General features: G+C 39.1%; 2 protein-coding genes across 2 annotated transcripts in view; both read right to left on the bottom strand.

Annotated features, from left to right (window-relative positions):
- Positions 1-1,240: 1,240 nt before the first annotated feature.
- LOC127104042 (spliceosome-associated protein 130 A) lies at positions 1,241-1,941 on the bottom strand. Its single transcript, XM_051041259.1, has one exon. The coding sequence runs from the start codon at positions 1,838-1,840 to the stop codon at positions 1,241-1,243; it is 600 nt and encodes a 199-aa protein (XP_050897216.1). The 5' UTR covers positions 1,841-1,941.
- Positions 1,942-3,966: 2,025 nt separating this feature from the next.
- The window catches only part of LOC127104041 (uncharacterized), a 32,893-nt gene continuing 11,205 nt past the window's right edge, over positions 3,967-25,654 (bottom strand). Inside the window, exon 6 of the mRNA XM_051041258.1 lies at positions 3,967-4,167. Within this exon, the coding sequence (XP_050897215.1) occupies positions 3,967-4,167 (201 nt within the window). The remainder of the gene's footprint in view (positions 4,168-25,654) is intronic.

Raw genomic sequence — 25,654 nt, 5'->3', positions numbered from 1 at the left:
CATTTTTGATCTCTATGATTCCAAGCTTGTTCACTTTTGGCCGAGTATGATAGCACAAGTTCTGATAGTTGAAGTTCATCTAGAAACATTGAGACCTGCTTCTTCTTGGACACTAATAACTTTCTGCAATTCCAAGTAGTCATGAAATCACAGCTTAGCAGCAGAAGGGACCTTATAACATTCATTTTGGCTCACTTTGCCTGGTCCAGTTGGACTTATCTTCACAAGTGAAATAGCTATCAAGAAATATTAGTCGTGGAACAATCCATTTTGAATTCTCATCTGCTAAACACACTGTTTTAGCAAGCATCTGAAAACACTACTTCCAATAAATTCAAAAGCAGACACACCATCTCCTTTGCCAAGCTCTTTGGTCATCAACGTCAGTATTCAACTTGATGCAGAGATTTTTCAGGTGCAAAAGATCATCACTAACACCCACTTCAACAGTCCCCGGAACAGGAGGAAAGTACCCGTCTTTAAAAGTTTTAGCAGTTGAGCTAACAGATGAGCGAATGCTCTAGTTAACTGTTGGAGTTTCCACAAAACATGGTGGCCCGCTCACATTTACTGGAACTGGAATCTTCAAATCGTCCAGGAGACTTTCGTCGGGATTTAAGTTACCACTGCGTAGGTGATAGTGCTTACGGTGAAATGATGCTCCAGATATGGAATCATTATCCTTCTCCCTGGAAGAGGCTTGTGTAGTAGTGATACTGACAAGCATCTTAGAGAATTTATTAGGAAGCTTTTCCATAAGAATTTCTACAATTTGCGAGGCATGAACCAAAATATGTGGATCTTTCCATGCTAGAACACCAGCTAAGAAACTTGATATATTTGTCACACTTAACAAAGACTGGATCATCTCATACCCACTCTTGGCATCGAAATTGACCTTATGCATCAGAACAATTCCAGGACGAGTGGCATCAAGAAGCTGACAGTGAACAACACCAGAACAAGCCTTTTCGACTTTGGAGAGATTGAGTTAAAGAAGTGAATTGATCCAAGAGAGAATCTCAAATCTACCGACGAAGTACTCGGCGTCCATTATTCTGATATTGGTAGCCATTTCCTTCTTCTCTGATTCACTTCATTTTTTTTAGTTCTGCTTTTTTTCTCAGCTTCCTGTCGACGGCAAAAGAAATTAATATGAGATGTATCAGTTTTGCTTGTTACTGCATGTGATATATGATCATTGAATTGATGACTGTCGGTATCCTGTTCTTGGCTCATATCAGGAATTTGAAACGCATATTTGTTTGATTCTGCTCTGTGAAAGTTGAATTTGAATTATGAGCAATATCTTCAAGAGTTGCTTCAGAATTTCTCGAGGGGTCCTGTCCAATTCATCCGCAATTTTTCGCTGCAAATACATTGGCAATGTTGGGTATTGCTTACATAGGTCCCTATCAATAACATCATTAACAGGAAAATAGGCAGATCTATACGCCATGTGGTCTCTTCCGCACAAAGGTGGATTATCTTGCCTCATATGTATCTCCAAATGAGAAAAGAAATCAACATCATCTCGTGAAGTAAAAGCATGTAATGCCCCAATACTTCCCATAACAGTTCCATATAAAATACACTCTCCGCCACCTGGTATAAGAGAGGCCTTTTGCAGGCATGAGATCACATCGTTAACATGAAATTGTACAATTTCTTCCACCTTATTGGGAGCTCCAATCAACTTACCCTGCTCCCACTTGATCCTCCCGCCAGTAGGATCTTCTTCTATCTCATCAGATACGTCTTGCGACAACCGCACGAAATAGATATTTCCAAACTTGTCCGCACCAGCCATGGTGTCAAAATCTATGTGGTATGATGCCATAGGCCATCTCGGAACACAATCATCAGCGAATATGTAAAGTTGGTTTTCATCCCGTCTATACTTGCAGTAATGAAAAGACTCTTGGATGTCACCAACATAAATTCGATCACAGTAGGTTTGAATAGAGACAAATGTGTTGGGGAATCTCACACAATGGTATGGACATAATAATGGATACTTGTGAAGCTGCAGATAGAAAGCCTTCACAGGATTCTGCTCCGACGAGTGTTCAAATCGAAGACGATTTTCGAGCTAGACTTTATATTTCCAGCAGTAGGTCTAATATTCCTGCAGTTGGTGTCGTTGACCTTCCTGTTCTGGAAGATGCTTTTTCTCCTTTGTTCATGCCATCTTATTACATCGAAACTTGGTGAATTTACGCAAAACTCGTTGCATTTGATGCTGCAGGAGGATATGCTGACTTATTGTATCTGACACAATGGACGGAAAACTCTGAGCAGCCAATGGTGACACCGCATTTTCAACTGTTAGCCATTCAAAGTTGGGAATCCATGACAGTTGCGCCAACCAATCATCCAGTCACCGCAGTCATTACAGGTAAATCAAACTCGATGCATGAGTGTTAACTTGGAAAATGCCAAAACATTTCCAACGAAACAGCATTGACCGACACCGGTAACATCATCCTGGATATATGAAAGCCAAGATAAATAGCCAATCAGTAACATGACCTTCCCAAATATCGCATCACATTTCATTCAACTGGCTAACATCTTTCAAAGAGAAAACCAACAGAAACCATTTGGACCAAGGCCTTGCATCGTCATCATCGCGGCTGCCCTTTCTAGATAGGTTCACCAAAAGGATATAGCAGTGGAGGCAAACATTATGATAAATTGAGTCCGTATTGTTGAATAGCTTTGAGTTGGTGTGTGGATATATGTTAATTTGAGAAGCCACCACTACTGTTGCGAGGCGAATTCTGCATAGAGCCTGGGACTATAGCAGCGGTGTTAATTTCTACTTCCCAACAAAACCAACCTTCATTCACCATAGATTTGTTGTTCTCTAAACTGTCTCCAAGCAATTAAGAAGAACGGTGACAGAGGCTTCAAGATGGGCAACACACTGTTTGCATTAACTTGGACGGTGCTTTATAATGGTCCACAATAGTTGACAGCGAGCAACAAATAGATTAATTGTGAACTGGTGATCTACATGACAGAAATTCACTCCATCTTCTGAATGAGAATTTTGCTCTTCCAAGACCATAAATGAATCTGAAGGACGAGAAGCTTTAGAAATTCTATGCTGATGGAAATTCTGAAAGAGTGCAGCAGGGATATGTAACATGTGACCCACATGACACACATCCATTGAGCAAAGACCATTTTTGCTCCTTGATCACCATAAGTAACTAGTGATTTTGCCAACAAAACAAGAAAGATGAATGTAAGCTGCACTAATCATACAGAAAAGTAGCGAAGATTTCCGGCTTAAGAAATTCCCAGGAAGCCTCGGGATGAAAGATGAGAGATTCTGAATTTGGAGTGGACTGCGTCTGTATAAACATACTCCTCTTTTGGGGTGCAGCCGTGTGTGCAGAACATGTTGTGATGTATAAATTCTGAAACTCGGCAATGGATTTTACGGTAGTATGAGTAAGTCCTTTAAACTGAATTCTTCTTGGTCGATCCTCAACCTCAGATGTTCCATCCAACTCCATTATACGTCATTTTATTAATTCAAATAAAGCTTCGACCTTGTCAGCAGTGGATATGTAAGTGTTATTCTTTTAATTTTGGATGCTCCTTCTTCATCACTACTGCTACCATCATCAGCAGCTCCGTACATGGATTTCTTAAAATTTTTTTCGGCTTTAGCCTGCTCATTAGCAGATGAACTGGCAAGTTGTTTGTTAAGGCTTCCTAGACCCATCGATGAATTACCTGCTGGCATGAAGGCCTTAACCAAACTACCTTCCCTCACTTCAACAATATTACCCCTTCCTTTAATTGAGCCTAAATACACACCAGTATGATCTACAATAATGGATGGAATTGTTCCAGCATTGGTCTTCATGTATGGTGTCACTTCTGCAGTAAGCTCCCATTGAGGTGGCAGTTTGATTTCTATCATGCCTTTCAATCTTTTCTTCATCATTCTCACGGCGGGTAGTAGTTCTCATTGCTAGTGTCAGGCGACTGAACAGCATTCTGAAAAGGTAGACCTGAAGAAGGATTACGTGGAGCCAAGCCATCATCCTCTAGCTGCTTAGAATTTCTCCTATCCTTGAAAAGGTCTCTCATAGCAATCTCATAAAGGGCCTTGTTGTGTGGGGCGAGACCATTCCATAGTTTGCAAATCTAGAACATGTAAATCATTGTAGCAAGTTGCATGTGAACCCCCTCCGAAGATGAGCAAGTATCGCTCCACATGTACAGCAGCAGCATGATCAGACCTTGGGGAAGGAGGCACTCCAACGGCATCAATTTCATCCCAAATCATAGTTTCTAAGTCCAGGATATGCATGTCATTCAAGAGAGTCCTTTTTGCATCTTAGAAACTTCATGTATTCATGTGATGGGATGTTTTTTTTTAATATAAGTTATTCATATGCCATGTACATGGATGATTATGATTGAATGAATGAACGAAATAATCGAACTATGAATGAGTATGTGGAAATTCGTGAATATGAATGGAATTTTTTTCAATGTGAATGAAGAAAATATGAATGTAAATTTGGAATGTGAAAAACATAAAAAATATGAAATAGTAAACATGAACATGAATGAAGGATATGAAGGTGAATGAAGAAAGAATGCAAACGAGTGATTGATGGGGAAAAATTTTCAGGGCCAAAATCGGGGTATGACAGTTTCCCCTATTTAAACATCTTCCACCAGAGGAAAATGAAACGACACTTTTCATCAGATCGCAGTGGGGGATGGTTAAATACCATGGAGACCCAGATTTTGAACCTGAAAATAAAAATGCTATGATATGATATGCATGGATGCAGGATTCTTTATTTTTTTTTATTTTATCTCTTAGGGACACAGTGAATCCTTAACAGGAGATGCTACTAGACAAACCAATATGTGGGGAATACTGATGGTCCACAGGGAAACAGACAAAAGGGTAAAACAACTCGCTGGGGAAAACAAACCTGCTGGAGAATCAGACACACACTAGAGAGTACTCAAAGTGAAACTCGATGAACGACACTTAGAGTACAAGAGATTTCGGCAGTAAGTTCACACATGACTTACTAAACCCGAATAAGAAAAATTTCGACAACAGGTTCATACATGACCTGATAACACTGAAACAATCATAGAGAAAGATTCTTTAAAATAGGTTCATACATGACCTGGTAACACTGAAACAATCATAGAGAAAGATTCTTTGAAACAGGTTCATACATGACCTGGTAACACTGAAACAATCATATAGAAAGATTCTTTAAAACAGGTTCATACATGACCTGGTAATACTGGAATAAAAGCTCAACAACAGGTTCATACATGACCTGACAATGTTGGGGGATACCAAGAACGGTTCTGACAATAAGTTCAAACATGACTTGACAACAAATAGAAAAATCAAAAAGAGTGTATCAACAAGTTCATACATGACCTGAGAACACTGAAATAATCATAGAGAAAGATTCTCCAAAATAGGTTCAGACATGACCTGGGAATATTGGAATAAAAGATCAACAGCAACGGGTTCATACATGACCTGACAATGCTGGGGGATACCAAGAAGTTCTGACAGCAGGTTCAGACATGACCTAACAAACTCGGAAACATTCAAAAAGAGTATATCAACAGGTTCATACATGACCTGACGACAAACTTGAACATTTTGAAAAAATTTCCACAACAAGTTCATACATGACTTGGTAAAACTGGAATAAAGGCTCAACAGCAACGGGTTCATAAATGACCTGACAATGCTGGAATATCAAGAAGTTCTGACAATAGGTTCATACATGACCTAACAAACTCAGAAAAATTCAAAAATAGTATATCAACAAGTTCATACATGACCTGATGATAAACTTGAACATTTTGGGAAAATTTCCACAACAAGTTCATTCATGACTTGACAATATTGGAACAAAATGTTCAGCAACAGGTTCATACATGACCTGACAAAACAGGAACATTCAGGGAATTTTCAACAACAGGGTCATACATGACCTGACAAAACAGAGACATTCAAAGAATTTTCAACAGCAGGTTCATACATGACCTGATAAAGCAGGAACATTCAAAGAATTTTCAACAACAGGTTCATGCATGACCTGACAACACTTGGAAAAAATCAAAGGGAGTTTTACCAATAGGTTCATACATGACCTGAGAATATTGGAAAACATACAAAGGAACATCATTGGAGCTTTCTATCACAAAGAACCTCCAAGCTTCTGGAAATTCCTCAAGATGATAAGTCATACATGACTTTCACGGAACCATCAGGAAAGATAGGGTAATTAAACTTTCTGTACGTGCCAACAACAATTGGACTTTTAACCGTAAGTAATGGACTACAACCAACTTTTAACGGAGTTTGCCAACGACAATTGGACTTTGAAAATGACTTCGAAAACCGGGTGTTGGTTTAAGGGCACCAAAGACAAACCAGAATTAGAGGTCAAAGGATATAGGATCAACAACAAGACCTAGGTCAATGCAAAATGAGCACGAAGTATATTTCGGTTATGCATGATTTGGATTTTGCTTATATGCATGATGTATGAATGATCATGAAATGCTAATGCTGACAATATACACTGGAAATTAGGGAAAGCTTTATGGAGGTACTGAATCCTCAACACCAATAATGCATCAAAGGAGGATCTATCAAGCTGAGCAGTTACAACTGGCCCAATAATCCTTCCAGAGAATGATAAATTTGTGATCTCTGGAGATAGATATTGATCATCCAAGGGGAGTCTTGCAACTTGAGACTTGTGGGGAAAGACGAAAGATTTCCTTTTAATATTTCCACATGTCAAAGCAAAATTGTGTTTCTCAATATGTTGAAAAATTCTTTTTTTGAGTTCAAAATTTCATTATTAACAAATAAATAACATTTTGCATAACAAAGAAAATCAGAGAAAAACATCAAATGTTAGAATTTGATGGGCAAACTTGTATTTATTCAAGAATGGTAGCACACAAATGGCGTAGCTCCATGGAATGTTACAAATTTGAAAATGGCAATAGGGAAAGGTTTACATTGAATCACAATGACTACTATTATCCCTAATAACAATGACTCCACGAGACCTCGCTTTTGAAGGGAGTAACTAGATTGATCTTCCATCTTTAGCTCTTCTATATTGATCAGTGACGAATCGATGCAGTCTATGCCTTTTGGTCCCTAATATTTGCCTGGATCGCCCTTTCGGGTTTTCAATCCACCGGGACGCTCCTTTTTGCCTAAGTCGCCCTTTCAGGTTTTCAACTTAGCGAGCTACCATCTTTTTTTTTTGTCCCTAACTTTTGCCTGGACCGCCCTTTTGGGTTTTCAGTCCACCGGGATTTGTTAGGCATAGTATCTTTTGACTGCATCAGAGTTCACAGGGTGAACGAGCTCTTCTCCATCCATAGTTGTGAGAAATAGAGCACCTCCAGAGTACGCTCTCTTTACAACGTATGGGTCTTCATAGTTGGGAGTCCACTTTCCACGTGAATCTTTGTGTACTGGCAAGATCTTCTTGAGCATGAGATCTCCTTCCTTGAACTCTCGAGGACGGACCTTTTTGTCAAATGCCTTCTTGATTCGTTGCTGGTACAATTGTCCATGGCACAATGCGGTCATCCGCTTCTCATCAATGAGATTAAGTTGATCATAGTTGTTCTGGATCCATTCAGCTTCATCCAGCTTGGCCTCCATCAATATTCTCATGGAAGGTATCTCTACTTCGATTGGGAGGACTGCATCCTGTAAGACCCCAATTTTGGCCCTAAGATCCCTCATGGCCCATATCATATCATATCATGGCCTCGAGGATCATTGCATGCCCTAGTTCCCCTCCTAGTGGGTGGTTTGCCTTGTGGGTTGATTCTTGATCACCAAGCATGTCTTGCATTTGTATATCTTTGCCTTTCATATGTTTACTAACCAAAAAAGTACAAAAATATTGTCAGTTTAACCTTGTTGCTTGCAGTTGAAGCAATCATCAGCAATTAGGTCAAAAATCAGTCACAGTCAGTCAAAGCAGTGGATGGTGGCCATTCTTGCAGAATTTGGGCACCATGATCAATAATCAAGAGTTCATACATCTTATGACATCATTTAGAATCAAGTTCTCAAAGAATTAGGGTTTGGAATTCATCAGATATGCTCCAGTCATCCAAAACCCTAGAAAAGTCAACAGAAAGTCAAACTTGGTCAACTGTGGATTTAATCAGTGATTTGATGGATGGAATTGATTTGAAGGAGCTCATTCATGCTTATACAAGCCTCATATATCATGTCCAACCTCATCATGGAAGAATTTGAAGTAAAAACAGAAAATTTCCAGAAATAGAAAGTGGACCTGTAATTTCAACTGCCAAAAATGGAAACTTCTTGATCTTAAACTTACATCATGATACAAGCTTCAAATGAATTTTTGCCCAACATGAAAGTTGAAGATCTTGTTCTCCCATTTTCAAAAAGTCCAAGAACTCTCAAATCCCATGGATGGTTTGCAAGATATGATCAATTCAATTTCAAAAATTTGTGAACTTCAAAGAGCCATATCTCATGAACCATAAGGCCAAATTTGGTGGGGTTTTTTCCTACAAACCACATTTCATCCCCTCTTTCCAAAAATATAAATTTCATTCACCAAAACCTTGCCAATCAAAATGGCATTTTTTGACTTGTTTCATTAAAAATCAAGTTTGACCAAAAGTTGACTTTTGAGATTAAACAGTTTTAACACTTTTGGCCAATTGGGATGTGTTTATATGTTATTTGCAACTTGTCTAGAGCCCTAACTCGGCCAGAAGCATGCACCTCCATGTGCATATGTCGGAAATTGGCAATTTTGCAAATGGATTCATTAGAGTAAATCCTTGTTAACACTTCATGAGCAGACAAAAAACAGCAAATGTAAGGGTCCTTTGCAGGCTTTTGAAGCCCATTTTCGTGGCAGACCATACACCTCCACTTCCATATTTTCCAAACTTAGCAATATGCAAAATGGCTTCATTAAGTTAACTTTGGTTAGCACATGGATTAACAACCTTAAACAGACCACATATAAGCAATTTTCTGCTCATTTCAACCCTAAGTCACAGCCTCCATCGAGCAAAAAACCTTCATTCTCTCCTTCTTGCATTTTTGACACTTTGCATTTTCTGGCCAAAAGCTTCAAACCCTCGAGCCTTTCTTCTTTGTTCCTTCATCTGGACATCATTTGGAGCCTTTTTCAAGCACAGCTCATCATCTGTCCAGTCTTCATCGTGTTCTGTTTTCCAAAGCCTTCTCCCATGGCAGCTTGGAGCTAGAGTCGAATCAAGCGAGTTTGAGCTTAACTTCTTCAAGGATACATCATTTGGGACCAAGAACTTCATCTGTATCGGGCTACATCCTCAAAACAACAGTTGTTTCTCCCATTTCTTCCAAATCAAGTAAAATTTCGAGTTCTTCTTTTCTCAAATTTTTGCCATGCCATGTGTAGTCCTTGACTTGCTGATTCTAATGAACTATAGTTTGCTTGAAATGATTGAATATTGCATGAAATATCTTGAAATGAAGTTTTGTGTTCATTGTTGATTGTACTCGATGCATGCTATTCATTGTGTTTCATTGCATTTGGTTGATAGATTTGTAATGTTTGAAGTTTGCTTGTTCGAATGGTATAATCAATTGCTGTTTCTGGGCGAAAAATTTTTGATCGATTGTTTGGAAGGGATGAAGTTATGCTGTTGGCTTTTGAAACCCTAGCTGGTTTCCAGATTTTTTCCCCCATCGTATTTGGTTCATTGTTGCATGATGTTGCAGGATTATTATTTGCCATGATGTTTGTGAAACTATGCTTGAAATTTGTTCATAATGATTGGATGAAGATGATGCTGCCATGCTGTTTCTTAAACCCTAAGGGTTTTGAACTTGAATCACGATTGGTTGCTTGGTTCGTTTTGCCCTGCGAATTTACTGTTTCATTGAAAACTGGCCAATCACAACATTTCATTTTGTGAGCCTAAACTCTGCGTTTTGATTAATGATGCATGTAATCACAAAAATGCCATGCTGACCTTGGTTGACTCATTAAACCATGTTATATGCTCATATTTGTTCCCAATTGTTCATCATCTTCCACAATTCATATTTCACTCAATTTAACTCCAAAAATCATGGGATTTTTTGCATCATGTTCACAAGAATGTCTATTATTTAATCATGATTTTTATTGAATTTTTGGATGGCTGGATTTTAAATGGCTCTAGGGTTTTTAACATGTATGCTTATTTGACACCTTTGGCCATTCCTTTTGTGAAATGATGATGATGCATCCAATGACCCTGAAATGTTTTGTGGTGAAACTAGACTCATTCATCTTTGTTTTGATGTAGAGTTTGTGCATTTATCATATGTGGTGTGTGAGATATGATTTTCTGAAGTAGGGTGTGACAATTTGTGTCACACCAATGTTATGCAATTTCTTGATTTTTGTTCACATGCTTCCTGGCCTTCAAATAATGTGAAATTTTGCATGAGCCATCTCTTATATGTCTAGTTGATGTGTGATTTTTCCTGGATTTAATTATGCCATTTCTGATTTGTTTGGAATTTTGCTTCCCTGCCTAGTCAATTGTTGACTTTATGTGATACATGTTGCCAAATCCTTTGTGAAATTCTCATACCTTATTGGATGATCATGAAATTTCACATGTGCATACTAGACATCTTGAGCTTTGCATTGGTGTTGATCCCATCCATTTCTCATCTGTTTTCAGTTTGTTATGATTTTTTGAAGATGACACATGTTTTGTTGACTTCTTGGTGCATACTTGAAAATGTGTTGACTTCTTGATTTTATTTGACTATCTTCCCATGATCCAATTGAGCTGAAATTTTATATGCATGATATGTTATGGATTGTGATTGAGTATGAATTATTTCATAATTTTTGGAATTGATTATGCTTGCTTTTGAGCTTGGTCTTGCTGTTGACCTATTTGTGCTTCCTTTTGCCATGCTTTGACTTCTTTGGTCTATAAAATGATGATGATGCATGATATAAACTTGAAACCAATTGTGCTTGCTTCTTAAATGTTTGAACTTGACTTTGGTTGACTATTGTTTGCTGTTTTGACTTTCCCTTTTGTTTTTGACCCTAGGCTTGTCCTAGTGGTCTTTTGGGACTTATGTTGAGTTCATTTGTTTCAGGTTAAGCATAGTGCTTCAAAGAAACCATCCAAATTTGATTGAGCTTGACTATATTATCATGTGCTAACCTTTGTTTTGTAGGTGTGACTCATGTGACTTGAGTCTTGTGCTTTGCACATTGGTCCCTCTGATTTAACTGTTTGATCCATTTCCTTTTGATTTAAACTGTTGAACTGTGTATTGATTTGTCTGATCATTTCAGGTACCCTTTTAGTTGCTTAAGTTCTTTGAACTTGCTTTGCTTTGCTATTTAGCAATTTGCTTTGAGGTAATCCCTCTTTCTTCATGTAGTCTGGAGACCCGGCCTGTTATTTGGCCGGGCAAACTGTCTGAAGTCCTCCTTAAGAGGCAATGCTTGTGTGTGTTTAAAATTGTCCCAAGCAGGAAAAGTCCTTCAAGTAAGGCAATTGGTAGATCAAAGGGATAAGCAACCTATCCCCTACTATTCAGTGAGTCTTCTCCTTGCTCCCATTACATGGTTGTAGCATTGAGATCCTAACCCAAGATCAATCGAGTCAATAATGTGGAAAGAGTTCCTACTTTCTGAACTCCCACACTTTCTAATGCTCTCCCTGATCAAGGATAGAAGCAATGAGGCACACCCCTCATCTCCTTTCATCTGCTACACCTTAGCCTCTCAATGGCAAGGTTAAGAGCAACTCTTTGACCCTATTCCAGTTGGCCTCAGTGCCTAACCCTCTTGTATGAGCCTCCTTGTTTGGATATAGAGTGTGCTGTTTGATATTCATTGATTGATTGATTGCTTCATATGCACCTGTTTTCTTATATGTTGTGCATTTATCATCATCAATTGCCATTAATGCATGATCATCTCATTTGTCTTTGTGATGCTATCATTGTTGCTTACCCATTGAGGACAATTGTAAGTCCATTGCTTTGGCATTTGCTCCTATGATATGGAAGGATAGAGTGTAAGACCTCATTGGTCACTCATATCTTCTGTTGCTTTGTTTGTTTGTTTGTGAGGATACAGTTATAAGTCCCTGTAAGTTGGCATCTGTTTTCCTGTGATCATGATTTGTTTTGTTTGTTTGTGAGGATACAGTTATAAGTCCCTGTAAGTTGGCATCTGTTTTCCTGTGATCATGATTTGTTTTATCTGTTTGTATGTGAGGATGCAGTTATAAGTCCCTGTAAGTTGGCATCTGCTTTCCTGTGATCATAGTTTGTTTTGTCTGTTTGTATGTGAGGATCCATTGTAAGTCCCTGTAACGTGGCATTGGATTTCCTATGATCATATGTGGAGTTAACCTAAGTCCAGATAGATTGGCAGTTGACTTCCATATTTCATCTTTGTTTTCTTTTGAGGAGATTAGTGTAAGACCATTGAGTGGCTTCTGACATCCTGTTTCTGTTTTAGGAGACTGGTGTAAATCCATCTATTGGTATCCGGTATCCGCCTTTTACTTCTTTGTTTGAGGAGATTAGTGTAAGACCATTGAGTGGCCTCCGATATCCCGTTTTGTTTTAGGAGATTGGTATAAGCCCAGTGATTGGCATCCGACATCCGCTTTTCATTCCTTCTTTCTTGTTTGTTTGTTATTATCCATTGCTTATTCCAAAGGACACACTTGAATCATCTCCCATATGATTTCAAGAAGTGAACCTTCTAAGAAGTTTTACAAACCATCTTCATCCATTCATCTCCATTATGTCCTAAACCTTTTCACACTTTGATTTCAAGCTTGACATAGATATTGTGCAAACATCTTCATGCTTTTCAAACTAAAAACCTGGACCCAAGTCCTTGACTCTTTTTCAAAACTCCATTTCATAATACTTCTTTTGAATCAATCTTAATCATACTTTGACTTCATTTTCATAATCACAATCAATTAACTTCACTCATTCACTTGTTTTGGCTCTGTCCATTGTTAATCTTTTCATGCATTAGCCATAGGTTTCAATTATCATTGTGGTTGATGTAAATCTTGCCTATCCTTAGTGAGTCGACAGTAAGACTTCCGTACTGAAAACAGGGCTAACCCCTCTAGTACGTCGAAGCTATCCTCGCATGGTGGATGTTGTTTCTTGGTCGAGTGTTCTCCCATTGATAATGAAAAGCCTCAGTGCTTGTGTTTAAACCTGAATCCACCAACTTTTGGAAATCTTTTAGCCGAACTACGGCGTTTTGATCCTTACCTTTGATGGAAGGTACGTAGGCAGCGGGTTCATCCGTTCAAACCCAATAAAACTTGTACATTCTTTTCTCATCATCCCAATCATGTTTGCACAATACTTATGTCATAACAAATAACAATTTTTACAACAAGTGTGAAAAGGGCTCCCTAGGAGTACCTAGGACGTGATGGGTGCCTAACACCTTCCCATTGCGTAATTTACCCCTTACCCAGACTCTCTGATCTTTTTATTAGTTTTCTACGTGTAAAACTTCTTAGGCTTTTGTTCGCTTTTTAGCCAGTCCTTTGGATAAATAAAAGTGCGGTGGCGACTCGAAATTTCATTGTATACCTTGCTTATGGTTTAGTCGATAGATCATATAGCGACGAATACACCGCTACAGAAAAGTGGCGACTCTGCTGGGGAAACTGATCGATCCTTGGTGGTATTGCCTACTTTTCACCCTTGTTGTGCTATATTATTATTTGTTATATGACATATTTTTGTACAATTTGGGATCACTGTATTGATTGTAATGTTTGAATTGCTTGATATACAATTGCTGTTTGCTTTGGTGATCCGTAAGATGAGTTCTATACCCGAACTCGAGTGCTCTCTAGGATAGGAGAATGGCATAGTCTTGTTGACTGGTGTGGAGTAGTCCTTAGCCAGTTGACTTGCGAGTCCATTCACTTGGTGGAGGTCATGTTGAACTAATAATGTCACACAAGTTATTTGTGGTTAGGCATTATTCTTTCAATCATGTGCCGCAGAAGCCAAGGACCTTAGCTTACCAAACCCATCTTGGCCTATTTTTAGGACCGTAGTGCGGAGGTCGTTCAGATGTCAGTTCTGATACGATTGTCACGCGATACTACACTCATAAGAGTTTCTCTTGAGAATATTCTTGGAATACGAGTATTCGTTCCTCCGATAATATTCGAAAGATGGAACGATGATTATGGGAACCTCTGATAGAACATGTCTGGCAGGTTTAAACCCTAGTACACTCCCTTTGGGTGGTTCTTAACCGAGACTCCATGCTCGTGACTCTCAACAAACCCATGATTCGTGGTTGAGTCGTTCAAACATTGTTAATATCAATGGATCCCGGATCAGGTGTAAAACCTAAAATCCATCAAAGCGGCTGGTTGATATTAAGAATGTCTGAACCGGTTCACGTACCGTTAATATCAATGGAACTTGGGTGTCGATAAGGTGAAAACCTAAATCCACCAAAATGGATGATTGATATTAGGGATACATAGAGCTTTCCCACGACCTTTGTTTGGCGTGCTTTGCTTGATCCTTGAGTGTGTTTGTTGCATTCATACATTCACGCATTCATCCGCATTCATATCATCAGAAAAAAGAAAATTTTCAAGGAACTCAAAGGAGTTTATTTGCAAAAATTTTCAAAACATGAAAAAACCGGGAAAATTTTTTTCACCTAATATATCTGATGAGATATTCTCATGTATGATCAAAATGCTTTAATATTTCAAAGTTTGCAAATAAAACCTTCGAGTTTCCTTTGAAAAAAAACAAGCATATGCATAAACACTTCATGCATCATTTGCATCAGCAGGTGTTTCGTTCCGGTCTCCCGTCCTGTGGTCTGACCCTGCGATCTTCATTCATTTTGAAGACGCACTTTGCCGGTATTATACCAGAGCTATCTCTGCCAGATTGATGGATCAGATTGAACAAGAGAGTGGTGAACTCAGAGGAGGAATTTGCCAGCCTTAGTGCTTTTGATGGATTTATTCCTGTTGATGGATTTATGCCTGTTGATGGATTTATTCCTGGTTAACCAATCCCGGGCTAGCATTGGCTACTGTTCTGGGGCACTTAATGAGCAAGGTTTGTTCACAAGTGGAGGATTCATCCATGCTGATCAACCTGAAGAAGAAGCTGCTGCTATCATTGAAGAAGAAGATGCAGAAGATCTGAACAATTTCATCATACCTGGTGGTGTCTGCCACAATTGGGTCGCTGTGGATGTTCCTACGGTCATTCATAAGTCAGCGTGATTTGTTCATTTTGTTTAAAACCCTTCTCCCATGCCAAAAGGAGAAGTGATGACATTGTTGGCAGCATTTAATACAATGACGTTTTCATTCAATTAATGCATTGTTAAACATTTGTTTTTCCATTTGTTTTCACTTTTTGCTTTTTGCATGAAATCAGTGATCACAAAAAACCTGAAAAACAATAAAACAGCTTTTTCATCTACATAAATGATTTGCTTGTTTAAAATATCAAAAGCTTTTCTTTATCCAGAATCATTATGCAGGGATTTCCAAACCCATTGAACATAATGATCCAACGCCATCTCCCAATCTTGAAGTCCTTGTATCTGAGGCAGAGGAAGATGATGTTGAAGGGGATTCCTGATGAGATTACCTGCCTTCTTGAGCACAAAGAAGCTCATTCAGCTGTATCATGAGAATCAGCAAAACAGTCAAACTGGGGCATTGCAAATCCAATCAAAAAAAAAAAAAAAAAAAAAAAAAAGAAAAGAAAAGAAAGAGGGTGAAAAAAAATCAAAATAAAAGGAAAAATCAGGAAATTTTTTTCAAAGAGAAAAAAGAAGAATGATACCCTCAAGTCCCTGGTTGACTGATGCTGAATGGATTCAGAGTCGTTACGACCAATTGAATTTGATTGAAGAAAAGCGTTTAACTGCCATGTGCCATGGTCAGCTATATCAACAGAGAATGAAGAAAGCATTCGACAAGAAGGTCAAGCCTCGTGTATTCCGAGAAGGTGACCTCGTGCTCAAGAAAGTTTTGTCTTTCGCGCCCGATTCCAGGGGCAAGTGGACTCCAAACTACGAGGGTCCATATGTTGTTAAGAGAGCCTTTTCAGGCGGTGCTTTGATGCTTACAACAATGGATGGGGAGGATTTCACTCGTCATGTGAATTCAGATGCAGTCAAGAGATACTTTGCCTAAAAAAAAAGTATATGCAAATGAAAAAAAAACAGAATAGCTCGCTAAGTTGAAAACCCGAAAGGGCGGCTTAGGCAAAATGAGCGTCTCGGTGGAGAACCCGCAAGGGTAATCCAGGCAAAAATTAGAGACTTAAAAAAAAAGAGAATATTTGCATCCCGCTAGATTGAGTACCTCACCCTGGGGCAATCTAGGCAAAAATTAGGGATTTGGCAAGTAACTGCATCCTGACAAGACTTCTGGTTCATCAGTCGTCATTCCGTCAGAAGATTCTCGATTCGTCGTCAACTGAAGCTTCGGATACATCGAGATTCAAATTGGTAGAGAAAGGATCATTATGTTCAATGTAGCCCTCTTCCAATATATATCACTGATTTCAAATTTGTACAGATCTATGGAGTCTTGCCATTTGCAGGCTACCATTCCATCAAATCAATTTGAGCTTTTTATCCAATTATTTGCACTCTTATTTGTTTCAATTCAACAAATGTTTTGCATGTTTTAAATTGATAAAATGTCATTGTTTTAAACAAATCAAATTTTTCAAATTTTTTGTCATTTTAGACAAAGTGAACATTCACAAGATTGAAAGGATACTCAAGAATATCTCAGTGCTCTCCCGAGGGTGGCATGATTTCCAACAGGTAAGATATTCGTTCATATTCCTGGTTTGGTGGTATCTTCTTTCTTCAGATCTTTGTTGAGGTTGTTCCTCAAACAAAGTTGTTGTTGGGGTTGTTCCCCAGTATAGTCACAAGCAGAGTGTTGTTGAAGACTTCGTTTCTCCAGCAGCAGTTTTCCCAGCATGGGTGTTTCCTTATAGAAGTTTCGGCGGTTGATGGTTTGTCATCTTGGTGCCCCGTCACTTTCTCCAGTGGGTCGTATGCCCCAGACTTTATTTGTCTCCTCTGCGCAGTCATGGGTATAACTATTGATTGATATTCCCCTCGGAGTCGCGAGTAGAGCTGTTATTGATATTCCCCTCGGAGTTGCGAGTAGAGTTGTTATTGATATCCCCACCAGGGTCGCAAGCAGAGTTGTTGTCACTCTTCCCAGTGCAGTTGCCAGCGGAGCCGTCTGTTTCCTCAGCACAATCGCTTTCCTTTTGAAGACCCGGTAAGTCAGTGGTGTGATACCCGGTACTTTACCCTTTCCCCGGCGAAGTCGTCTGCGGATTTGTTGCTATCTCTCCATCAGAGTGCTTATTTCTCTTCAGCAGAGCAGGATTTATTTTCCTACTCGGTGTTTGATTTGGGTCGACATCCCAGTATTGCAACCATCTTTTCCTCAGCCTAGTCTGCAGAATGCTTGTTGTGGCAGCTTTGCCCGTTGAATACTCCTTCAATCCCCAGTATGGTCGGATGATGGCTTTAGCATCCAGTGAACGGATTGATTTCCTGACTGTTTGTGATCCCCAGTAGAGTGGCTCACGTTTTGCAGAATCTACTTGTTGTGACCAGTTTGCTATGTATATTCCCCCCAAGTAGAGTGGTTTGTTGCAGAATCTACTTGTGTGATCTGTCCTCCCTCAGTGGGTTGTTCCCCAAGAGAGTAGCCGACAGTTTTCCCCAGTAGAGTTGCTTATGCAGTTAGATTCTATTTGGATGATATCATTCTCCCTCAGTGGGTTGTCCCCCAGCGGAGTTTTGTGGAGTTGCTTCTACAGCAGTTTGCGCTCGTGCAACGCGTTTTTTGTTTCTCAGTTGACACTGGGATCCCCTGCAGATGCTTTGGGATTTCTCTTGTTCCCCTACAGATTTGTCTTGGTGGCTGTCTCTGCCCGTTGTGACTTTCTGTACCCTGATTGGGTTGTTTCCTGATATCTCTGATCCTCTGCTTCTTCAGCAGTACCCGCAGATCTTTGCTTTACAGCATATAGATCTCCGCAGATTGGCTCTCCAGCTGGTTTTTCCCCTGGAAGTATAATACCGGACGTTTGGTTCCCGGACCTTGTTGTGTTAGAATTGTCTGTTTTGTCAGCATTCATCAAACATAAATCACGCATATTCATGCATATTCATAAAACATTCAGATATTCATGTCGCATTTCTTGCCATATATCTTTTGTTTGTCGTGTCTCCTGCTATGGTGATGTAGATCTCTTCATAGATCTCCCCAAGCAGATGTCGGGTGTTTAAAATCTCTCCATATAGAGTCAGCCCGTAAGCAGAAAATGTTGTCTTTCCTTCTGTAGTTCCCCACTGAGATATATCCTCGTGGATGACGGTTTCTTCCGTTTCCTCCCAACACATATATTGGGATGGATTTTCCTATTTGAGTTATATCCTCATTAGGACGTGTCTTGATTCAGTCCGTCTTTTCGGATTATTCCCGAATTGACTATTTGTCAAATGTCTTGTGCTTCCCAGTGGGTTGTTCCCCAGCGGAATGTTTTTGGGCCTCTACCCTCATATTGGTAGTTATAAGTCCTACTTTTCCTGGCTTTCTTGACAGAATTTGTGGTTATACACCTTTTATTCTCCAGCCAGAGTTTTGGTTTTCTACCTACTACGCGGTAGTTGTAAATCCTATTTTCCTGCTCTCCAGCAGTTTGTGGTTGTTATAAACCCTATTTTGGTTTCCCGTGCGGATTTGTGATTTGTTCTATCCCCACGCGGAGTTTTTGGTCTTCTACCCCGTATTCGGTAGATGTAAACCCTAATTTTGTGGTTATCTTCATCTAGTTTTTGATGTTGATTTTCCTTTGCTTGTATAAGTTGCTCAGATCAGCACTTATATCCTTAGCAAGTCTTTTGAGGATAATTGCCGTATGCTAGCAATTTTATCCCCAGTGGGTCCTTTCACTGTTTGCTAGTGATTTGTTCCCCAGATCATTGGTTGTATATCAATGCATCCCCAGCTAGTCCCTGTGGATAATTGCCGGATGCTTGCAATTTTCCTCAGCAGATCGCCTTTCATTTACCCTTTTGTTGGTAATGTCTGTTGCTCCCTTTGATTGGTTATCATTATATACCTAGTTTGGTATCCCGATGCCTTTCTTTTCGGTTGATTTATCCTTTATTAACCCAGTAACCGGTTGTGGATAATCTTCCTTTGCGAGTATATTATTCACGGTCTGCCGGTAATGAATAATATATCTCATGCACTCTTCAGTCGAAGCCTTTCGTGTTTTCTCTGTCGAGTAAGATTCGTCATTGTCCCTCTGCGGAGTCGAATATTTCTTTGTTGTTGGATAATTGTCGGATGCTTGCAATTTATCCCTGTGAGTTGTCTTTCGTTTACCCGGATGCTTGGTATCGATTGTCTCTCTATTGTGGTTAGTCACCTATTATATACCCAGTAACCGGTATCTCTGGTGTCTTTTCCTTTCGAGTGTATTATTCACGGTCTGCCGGTAATGAATAATATATCTCATGCGCTCTTTAGTTGGAATCCTTTGTTGATTTTCCCCAACTGAGCAAGATTCGTATTCTTTGTAGAATCGAATAACCATCCTTTAACCAGTTGGTGTTTTGGATGATGAGTGTTTTGGAAGTGAAATCCAATTCACGTTTTCGGTAAATCACCTATTATATACCCAGTAACCGGTATCTCTGGTGTTTCTTACCATGCGAGTTTATTATCTACGTTCTGACGGTAATAGATAATATATCTCATGCGAGTATCTTATCCACGGTCTGCCGGTAATGGATATTATATCTCATGCACTCTTTGGGTTTGTGTCCCCAGTTGAGTAAGATTCGTTTTCCCGTTGTGGATTCGAATGCCCATCCTGTAAGTCAAATTGCTTTTTCAAGCCCTCCTTTCGGATGATGAGTGTTTTGGAAGTGAAATCCAATTCACGTTTTCGGTAGATCACCTATTATATACCCAGTAACCGGTATCCCTGGTGTTTCTTACCATGCGAGTGTATTATTCACGGTCTGCCGGTAATGAATAATATGTCTCATGCGCTCTTTGGTCGGAATCCTTTGTTGATCTTCCCCAGTCGAGTAAGATTCGCATTCCTTGTGGAATCGAATGTCCATCCTTTAACCAGTTTGTGTTTAGGATGATGAGTGTTTTGGAAGTGAAAACCAATTCACGTCTTCGGATCTTATCCTATAAACAACCCAGTAACCGGTTCAGGATAATTTTCCTTTCGAGTATATTATTCACGGTCTGCCGGTAATGAATAATATGTCTCGTTCACTCTTGGGTCAATCCTTCGTTGTTTTCCCCTCATAGTAAGATTCATATCCCTTGTGGAATTGAATATCCATCCTAAACAAGTTTGCTTTCGCTCTCTTCAGGATGATGAGTGTATTGGAAGTGAAATCCAATTCACGCTTTGGTCGGTCACCTATTATATACCCAGTAACCGGTATCCTTGGTGTTGCCTCCTTTCTGCTCCCTATTATGACCTCGGTCCCCCTGTGGAGTCAGATTTTCTTGAGTTTGTTACCCTTATACCGGTAACATCTCTTTTCTTTGGTGCTTCCTCCGTGAAGTTTTCTTGTTGCTTCTCCCCAGGAGTCAGCTTGTGTTTCTCCAATGGATTTATTTTCCATTTGGAAATCTTTTCCCAGTGTGAGTTCTTCACTCCCCAGTGAGTTCTCCAGTCCGTTTCTGTTATCTTCTAATCAGAGTCGTGTCTTGTTCACACTGTGTCAGTTTTGTTTATCCCTAACTAGAGTCTTGTTAGAGTCTCTGTTCCTGGTGAGTGTACTACTCCGATGGATCGTCTTTTCTTCTGTGTGAATCATATTCCCCCACAGAATTTGTGTCTTTTGCATGCATACATTTGCATCATGAGGTCTCTTAGGGACCAAAATTTGTCTCATTACTGTTATTTAAGCCCATTCTACCGCCTCGAGATGAAGATTTCTAAACTTCACTTCTCCGGCTAGAATGACCTTAAATAGGGGCATCTGTAAGACCCCAATTTTGGCCCTAAGATCCCTCATGGCCCATATCATATCATATCATGGCCTCGAGGATCATTGCATGCCCTAGTTCCCCTCCTAGTGGGTGGTTTGCCTTGTGGGTTGATTCTTGATCACCAAGCATGTCTTGCATTTGTATATCTTTGCCTTTCATATGTTTACTAACCAAAAAAGTACAAAAATATTGTCAGTTTAACCTTGTTGCTTGCAGTTGAAGCAATCATCAGCAATTAGGTCAAAAATCAGTCACAGTCAGTCAAAGCAGTGGATGGTGGCCATTCTTGCAGAATTTGGGCACCATGATCAATAATCAAGAGTTCATACATCTTATGACATCATTTAGAATCAAGTTCTCAAAGAATTAGGGTTTGGAATTCATCAGATATGCTCCAGTCATCCAAAACCCTAGAAAAGTCAACAGAAAGTCAAACTTGGTCAACTGTGGATTTAATCAGTGATTTGATGGATGGAATTGATTTGAAGGAGCTCATTCATGCTTATACAAGCCTCATATATCATGTCCAACCTCATCATGGAAGAATTTGAAGTAAAAACAGAAAATTTCCAGAAATAGAAAGTGGACCTGTAATTTCAACTGCCAAAAATGGAAACTTCTTGATCTTAAACTTACATCATGATACAAGCTTCAAATGAATTTTTGCCCAACATGAAAGTTGAAGATCTTGTTCTCCCATTTTCAAAAAGTCCAAGAACTCTCAAATCCCATGGATGGTTTGCAAGATATGATCAATTCAATTTCAAAAATTTGTGAACTTCAAAGAGCCATATCTCATGAACCATAAGGCCAAATTTGGTGGGGTTTTTTCCTACAAACCACATTTCATCCCCTCTTTCCAAAAATATAAATTTCATTCACCAAAACCTTGCCAATCAAAATGGCATTTTTTGACTTGTTTCATTAAAAATCAAGTTTGACCAAAAGTTGACTTTTGAGATTAAACAGTTTTAACACTTTTGGCCAATTGGGATGTGTTTAATATGTTATTTGCAACTTGTCTAGAGCCCTAACTCGGCCAGAAGCATGCACCTCCATGTGCATATGTGGGAAATTGGCAATTTTGCAAATGGATTCATTAGAGTAAATCCTTGTTAACACTTCATGAGCAGACAAAAAACAGCAAATGTAAGGGTCCTTTGCAGCCTTTTGAAGCCCATTTTCGTGGCAGACCATACACCTCCACTTCCATATTTTCCAAACTTAGCAATATGCAAAATGGCTTCATTAAGTTAACTTTGGTTAGCACATGGATTAACAACCTTAAACATACCACATATAAGCAATTTTCTGCTCATTTCAACCCTAAGTCACAGCCTCCATCGAGCAAAAAACCTTCATTCTCTCCTTCTTGCATTTTTGACACTTTGCATTTTCTGGCCAAAAGCTTCAAACCCTCGAGCCTTTCTTCTTTGTTCCTTCATCTGGACATCATTTGGAGCCTTTTTCAAGCACAGCTCATCATCTGTCCAGTCTTCATCGTGTTCTGTTTTCCAAAGCCTTCTCCCATGGCAGCTTGGAGCTAGAGTCGAATCAAGCGAGTTTGAGCTTAACTTCTTCAAGGATACATCATTTGGGACCAAGAACTTCATCTGTATCGGGCTACATCCTCAAAACAACAGCTGTTTCTCCCATTTCTTCCAAATCAAGTAAAATTTCGAGTTCTTCTTTTCTCAAATTTTTGCCATGCCATGTGTAGTCCTTGACTTGCTGATTCTAATGAACTATAGTTTGCTTGAAATGATTGAATATTGCATGAAATATCTGGAAATGAAGTTTTGTGTTCATTGTTGATTGTACTCGATGCATGCTATTCATTGTGTTTCATTGCATTTGGTTGATAGATTTGTAATGTTTGAAGTTTGCTTGTTCGAATGGTATAATCAATTGCTGTTTCTGGGCGAAAAAATTTTGATCGATTGTTTGGAAGGGATGAAGTTATGCTGTTGGCTTTTGAAACCCTAGCTGGTTTCCAGATTTTTTCCCCCATCGTATTTGGTTCATTGTTGCATGATGTTGCAGGATTATTATTTGCCATGATGTTTGTGAAACTATGCTTGAAATTTGTTCATAATGATTGGATGAAGATGATGCTGCCATGCTGTTTCTTAAACCCTAAGGGTTTTGAACTTGAATCACGATTGGTTGCTTGGTTCGTTTTGCCCTGCGAATTTACTGTTTCATTGAAAACTGGCCAATCACAACATTTCATTTTGTGAGCCTAAACTCTGCGTTTTGATTAATGATGCATGTAATCACAAAAATGCCATGCTGACCTTGGTTGACTCATTAAACCATGTTATATGCTCATATTTGTTCCCAATTGTTCATCATCTTCCACAATTCATATTTCACTCAATTTAACTCCAAAAATCATGGGATTTTTTGCATCATGTTCACAAGAATGTCTATTATTTAATCATGATTTTTATTGAATTTTTGGATGGCTGGATTTTAAATGGCTCTAGGGTTTTTAACATGTATGCTTATTTGACACCTTTGGCCATTCCTTTTGTGAAATGATGATGATGCATCCAATGACCCTGAAATGTTTTGTGGTGAAACTAGACTCATTCATCTTTGTTTTGATGTAGAGTTTGTGCATTTATCATATGTGGTGTGTGAGATATGATTTTCTGAAGTAGGGTGTGACAATTTGTGTCACACCAATGTTATGCAATTTCTTGATTTTTGTTCACATGCTTCCTGGCCTTCAAATAATGTGAAATTTTGCATGAGCCATCTCTTATATGTCTAGTTGATGTGTGATTTTTCCTGGATTTAATTATGCCATTTCTGATTTGTTTGGAATTTTGCTTCCCTGCCTAGTCAATTGTTGACTTTATGTGATACATGTTGCCAAATCCTTTGTGAAATTCTCATACCTTATTGGATGATCATGAAATTTCACATGTGCATACTAGACATCTTGAGCTTTGCATTGGTGTTGATCCCATCCATTTCTCATCTGTTTTCAGTTTGTTATGATTTTTTGAAGATGACACATGTTTTGTTGACTTCTTGGTGCATACTTGAAAATGTGTTGACTTCTTGATTTTATTTGACTATCTTCCCATGATCCAATTGAGCTGAAATTTTATATGCATGATATGTTATGGATTGTGATTGAGTATGAATTATTTCATAATTTTTGGAATTGATTATGCTTGCTTTTGAGCTTGGTCTTGCTGTTGACCTATTTGTGCTTCCTTTTGCCATGCTTTGACTTCTTTGGTCTATAAAATGATGATGATGCATGATATAAACTTGAAACCAATTGTGCTTGCTTCTTAAATGTTTGAACTTGACTTTGGTTGACTATTGTTTGCTGTTTTGACTTTCCCTTTTGTTTTTGACCCTAGGCTTGTCCTAGTGGTCTTTTGGGACTTATGTTGAGTTCATTTGTTTCAGGTTAAGCATAGTGCTTCAAAGAAACCATCCAAATTTGATTGAGCTTGACTATATTATCATGTGCTAACCTTTGTTTTGTAGGTGTGACTCATGTGACTTGAGTCTTGTGCTTTGCACATTGGTCCCTCTGATTTAACTGTTTGATCCATTTCCTTTTGATTTAAACTGTTGAACTGTGTACTGATTTGTCTGATCATTTCAGGTACCCTTTTAGTTGCTTAAGTTCTTTGAACTTGCTTTGCTTTGCTATTTAGCAATTTGCTTTGAGGTAATCCCTCTTTCTTCATGTAGTCTGGAGACCCGGCCTGTTATTTGGCCGGGCAAACTGTCTGAAGTCCTCCTTAAGAGGCAATGCTTGTGTGTGTTTAAAATTGTCCCAAGCAGGAAAAGTCCTTCAAGTAAGGCAATTGGTAGATCAAAGGGATAAGCAACCTATCCCCTACTATTCAGTGAGTCTTCTCCTTGCTCCCATTACATGGTTGTAGCATTGAGATCCTAACCCAAGATCAATCGAGTCAATAATGTGGAAAGAGTTCCTACTTTCTGAACTCCCACACTTTCTAATGCTCTCCCTGATCAAGGATAGAAGCAATGAGGCACACCCCTCATCTCCTTTCATCTGCTACACCTTAGCCTCTCAATGGCAAGGTTAAGAGCAACTCTTTGACCCTATTCCAGTTGGCCTCAGTGCCTAACCCTCTTGTATGAGCCTCCTTGTTTGGATATAGAGTGTGCTGTTTGATATTCATTGATTGATTGATTGCTTCATATGCACCTGTTTGCTTATATGTTGTGCATTTATCATCATCAATTGCCATTAATGCATGATCATCTCATTTGTCTTTGTGATGCTATCATTGTTGCTTACCCATTGAGGACAATTGTAAGTCCATTGCTTTGGCATTTGCTCCTATGATATGGAAGGATAGAGTGTAAGACCTCATTGGTCACTCATATCTTCTGTTGCTTTGTTTGTTTGTTTGTGAGGATACAGTTATAAGTCCCTGTAAGTTGGCATCTGTTTTCCTGTGATCATGATTTG

Source organism: Lathyrus oleraceus, chromosome 7 (genome assembly GCF_024323335.1).
Source record: "Lathyrus oleraceus cultivar Zhongwan6 chromosome 7, CAAS_Psat_ZW6_1.0, whole genome shotgun sequence".
NCBI lineage: Eukaryota > Viridiplantae > Streptophyta > Magnoliopsida > Fabales > Fabaceae > Lathyrus > Lathyrus oleraceus.
Note: the sequence above shows the minus strand (reverse complement) of the source record. Positions and strands in the feature narration are given on the sequence as shown.

Excerpts from the sequence above, each read along its gene's own strand:
- LOC127104042 (XM_051041259.1), bottom strand. The coding sequence starts at position 1,840 with ATGGCATCATACCACATAGATTTTGACACCATGGCTGGTGCGGACAAG.